General features: G+C 41.4%; 1 protein-coding gene across 1 annotated transcript; it reads right to left on the reverse strand.

Moving 5' to 3' along the window:
- Window positions 1-121: 121 nt before the first annotated feature.
- Window positions 122-3,435, reverse strand: LOC116389951 (E3 ubiquitin-protein ligase TRIM21-like). The gene is made up of 2 exons (XM_031859101.1): window positions 3,324-3,435; window positions 122-2,403 (listed from the first exon to the last, which is right to left on the reverse strand). Exon 2 carries the CDS (start codon window positions 2,392-2,394, stop codon window positions 736-738), a length of 1,659 nt encoding a protein of 552 aa, XP_031714961.1. The 5' UTR covers window positions 2,395-2,403; window positions 3,324-3,435; the 3' UTR covers window positions 122-735.
- Between the last annotated feature and the right edge of the window lie 1,132 nt (window positions 3,436-4,567).

The raw sequence follows: 4,567 nt of genomic DNA on the forward strand, positions 1-4,567 counted from the left end.
TGGAGGATCTGGGTCTGTCCACAGTGGACCGGTCTCTGCTGGAGTCTGAGCTGAAGAGTTTCTGGTGAACCTGCATGAGTTCATCTGATTTCACCAGAATCCGACCATCTTCTCTCTGATGGTCTCTTTACTGATGGAGGTCTGATAGAGAATCAGGATTAAACTGAGACTGGTTCAGTTAAAAGAACCTCACAATATGTTTAAATAGAAGCTGTAGAGTTGGGCTGCAGCATCTGTATATAGCAACCATATCACAGAAAATCTAAGCCGCTACAAGGCATTGAATAATAACGCAAGTTAGACATTATGATGTTCTGGATGTTGAGGAAATCATTTTAATTAAACACCCCTGCCATAGAATTTACCTGGAATTAGTTGTCTATTATCTACATGAACCTAATGACACTGTTGAAACAACCTAACAATAAATACGTTGCAGCCATGAGTATATAACTTCCGCCCAGTATCATGGCAGGTCGTGAAATAGTCACGAATCACAATCTATTGGTTTCGTGAACAGGACATGAATTGTCTGTTGTGTCATTCAGGATGACAATAATGGCAAGAAAGTCCTTTGCTTTTTTAACGTAATGTTGTCCAGATACAAAAGTTATGCCGAGGAACACAGAAAAAATGAACAATTGGTGTCCATGTACACGATTGCATTTCATGACTATTTCACAAATTTCTGTGAGACTGTGTTGAAAACATCGCAGGTTTTTGCAAAAGCAGTGATTAGTTAAATCTGACAGCAGGGGACATAATCAGAGGGAGGGAGTTCTCAAAAGAGGGGCAGAAGATTGGGTGGAGTTTCTCAGTGAAGGAGCAGCCAGTGAAGGAGAATATAAGAGCTGCTGAATCTCCATTATAGAAGGAGACCAGACCCTTCTCATAATCCACGAACACTCTCACGTTCTCAATCTGATCATTCACAGAGAGACGGACAGACTTGCTAGTACGTCCAATGTACTGGTCTCCCTGCCAATGTTGTAAAGCCCAGATGCCATGTTCAGGGTTTAATTGAAGTTTTCCCTTCCTGTTGACGGACTCTTTGGCCACTCCTATAACCCACCCAGTCTTTCCTTTAACTTGAACATCATAGTAAAATCTCCCAAAAGAGAAACTCTGCTTTCCCAAGACAAAAAGTGAAGTATCAAATCGCTTTGAGTTGTCTGGTACTTTATTCCTCACAGCACTATAATGTACTTGTCTCCCATCATCAGACAGGATGAGATAAGGATTTGCTGTATCAGGATCCAGAGTCACATCCAATTCATTCCCCCAGAGGTTCAACGGCTCAGCTTCCTGTAGCTTCTCCATCTCATTTTTGTCTGTCTCAATCAGCTGAAACACTGCAGTCCCTACAGCTGTCCTCAGGAGTCCTTCATAAGACACTGAAGAAATGTTGACATCTGGCAAGTCGCCGGCGAGAGGAGCAGTCTTAAAGAATGGGTAGCTCTGGAAGAAGTGGAGGTGGTCTTTTGAGCGTGAGAGCTGCTCCACCTCAGTCCGCCTCTCCATCAGCTCAGAGAGTTCCTGCTCCAGCTCTTCGGTGAAACATTTGACCTGCTTCTCAGTCATTTTGTGCTTCGCTTCAATCATCCCGATGAACTTGGCATGATATTTTTCCAAAGTCTGTATCAAAGCGGTGAAGACTTGAGCACCATCAGCCATCTCTCTGTCTGCAGCTTCCTTGCTAACCCAAACCCAATGTTTGACCTCCTGTATTTTCAGCTGTCGCTCCTGGATCTTCTGCTGAATTTCAGCCTCTGTTTTCTGAAGCTCTTTCATCTTTACTTCATATTCTTCTTTCAGAGGAACAATGTCGTGAGATCTGTGACTTGATTCAGCGCAGGACTGACATATGGGCATTTGTTCGTTCTTGCAGTAGAGCTCCAGAGGTTTGCCATGCTTAGGACACAGGCTGCCCGCCACGTTCTCGACCACATCACACAGCTGAGGAGTTATCGGGCTTGACACCGTTTTATGAAGCTCAAGGTAGATTGTAATGTAGATGGTCAGACATGCCAGGCCTACTACTAAGAAAATGTTGAACTTCAGGGTAGTCTGCTTAGTTTCAGTAGGAATGTCACAGGAAACTTCTCCGGGTTCAGCAACTTGTTGCTCTGAGCTCCTTCTGTCTCTCCTTCCAGCTGACATTCTGTACATAAGAACCATCTCAGCTATGATAGTGTTGACCCGAAGCTTATATTTTCTATCAACACGCTCTTTACACAAAGGACACTGGTGCTGGGAGTTAGAACTCAAGTGGTGTGTGATGCATTTTTTGCAGAAGTTGTGTCCACATGGTAACGTGACTGGATCGTTGAACACTTCCAGGCAGATGCAGCACGTAAGCTGCTCTTCAGTTGGCAGATAGTTGTCAGTCGACATGTTGACACCCTGGAGATAAAAGACAACCTGTGACTTATCGGTGTCATTACACAACTCTTCTACATGTTGTATTGTATTATAACAGAGCAAAACAAAGTTTCTTAGACAGTCTCTTTCTGCATACTATAAATGTAGGGATGCAACTCTCTGACTTTACCTTATACCGATACCTGTGCTTTGGATTTTGCCCGATACTGAGTACCGATCCAATATGAGTGTTTAATCAATAATCTGTATGCCTCACTGTGTGGAAGTGACTGGCATCATTATTGTTTGTGTAAGGCAACATCAGGCTTCAAACTTTGTAAAACGAAATGTAACAAATAAATAAATAGATATACGTTTACCGAATTATGTATTTATTAAAACAATAAATTATGCAACAGCAACTTCAAATATTTTCAAAATGAAAAGGTATTACAATTCAAGTGTAAACTTTTTAATTTCTGCAACAAATTGTTCTTAAAAAACGTAAACTGGGATTAATATTCCAGTGTATAATGTATACAGTATTTAAACATAGAATAGATCGGACCCATTGTCATCAATAGCAGAAGCTATTTAAGTCAGTATCGGCCCGATATCAGTATCGGTGCATCCAGATTTGAAAATGTGTTATTTTGGTGATTTTAAGTGGTAATATCAAAAGAGACTCACACATTTAATTTATGGCAGTATTCTGCAACAAATTAAACCCAGTGAGAATAAAAACGTCTCATGAGATCTAGTAGAAACGTTACATTTTTCTCAAAATCAAAACACATTAAAGTTTCTTTAAACTATTTTAACTAAATAGAAATGTTGGCCGAAATACGGCTTACATTTCTATTTAGTTAAAATAGTTTTAAAAAACTTTATACATTTAAACATTATAGTATTTTATCCTCTAAAGATGCATTTTACAGTAACAACTAATTAACTGGACTGACCTGTGTACGCTCAAGACTCTGCCGTGTTGTTAGAATTATGAAGAAACTATTTTATTGGATCTTGAGACGGAAACCGATCCAGACCGCGGCTCTGCTGTCAGTCCGAGTGTCACACTGCTCTCTGGAGAGGAAGGTGAGACTCTGAGAAACAGGTTCTCGGCCACTATTATTTGCCAGAGGCACGAAAACACGCCCTCAAATGCAAAGTTTTATCCTGATAGGATACCACAGTCACAGCAAACCGCAACGAACGCGTCACAACAAACTTTGAGTGGAACATCGGTCTCACAGTTAAAGGTCCTGTGTTTGTTGGACCCATCCTCCTCCAATCCCGCCCATCACAAGTAGTCTCTGTTGATACAGCCTCACAGAGCTGGTAACATGTGTAGACTCTTGTTTTAAATCTATCCAATACTGTTCTAGTAAACCTGAACCTGAGTTTAACCAGTCTTACTAGAAATCAAACTGTACTAACATCAATGCTGAGATAATGCTGTAATATTTCGTATTAATATAACGCAGATACTACAGCGGTAAGTTTAGCACACATGTAGCTGTCATGCTCCGTCTCTCACAAAGCTTTCTGTATTGTCAGCAGTCAGCAGCTCTTCACGTTAATGTTGCATGAAGCCAAAGTCTGTTTGAAGCAGATTTACGCAATCTTCCTCTGATGGTGAGGTTTATTTTGCAGCTGTCAGCAGCTTTAGTCTCTTTTTTTCTGCTCGGATCTGTTTCTGCCGTAGTCGCTCTGTTGTTTTTTGGGTTGTACTGAACACTGTCCAGTCTTCTGTTTTTCAAATGAGCTTGTTCGTCTCACAACTTTAACTCTTTCATAGAGTGTTTTAGCTTCATCAAAGTTAATTGTAACTTTGTGTTCGCCTCACAATGATTCAGTGTTCAGTTGTATTTATCTCCACGTTCTCGTGGAACTTCTGGTTGCAAAAACCAAGATGCCAAACTTGAGGCTTCAAACCCGTAGTCCTCAAACCATTGAGTGACCACATGGTGACTACGCCCGCTACCTATATTACGTCTATGTGAGATCCTGAGTGACAAACATCAGTGCAACATCAGCAGCGAGCATCTTTACCAAACAGCTGAAAGTCTGCACAGGTTGGATGGATTATGGCAGTGGTTCTCAAACTGTGGGGCGCGCCCCACTAGAGGGGCGGTATTGCAGGTGGGGCGCAGGGGGAAATGCAATTTTTTTATTTCAAGAACTTTATTCATACCTGCAAAGTTGT

This window comes from Anarrhichthys ocellatus, unplaced genomic scaffold (assembly GCF_004355925.1).
Source record: "Anarrhichthys ocellatus isolate YVR2014 unplaced genomic scaffold, GSC_Weel_1.0 scaffold21, whole genome shotgun sequence".
Taxonomy (NCBI): Eukaryota; Metazoa; Chordata; class Actinopteri; order Perciformes; family Anarhichadidae; genus Anarrhichthys; species Anarrhichthys ocellatus.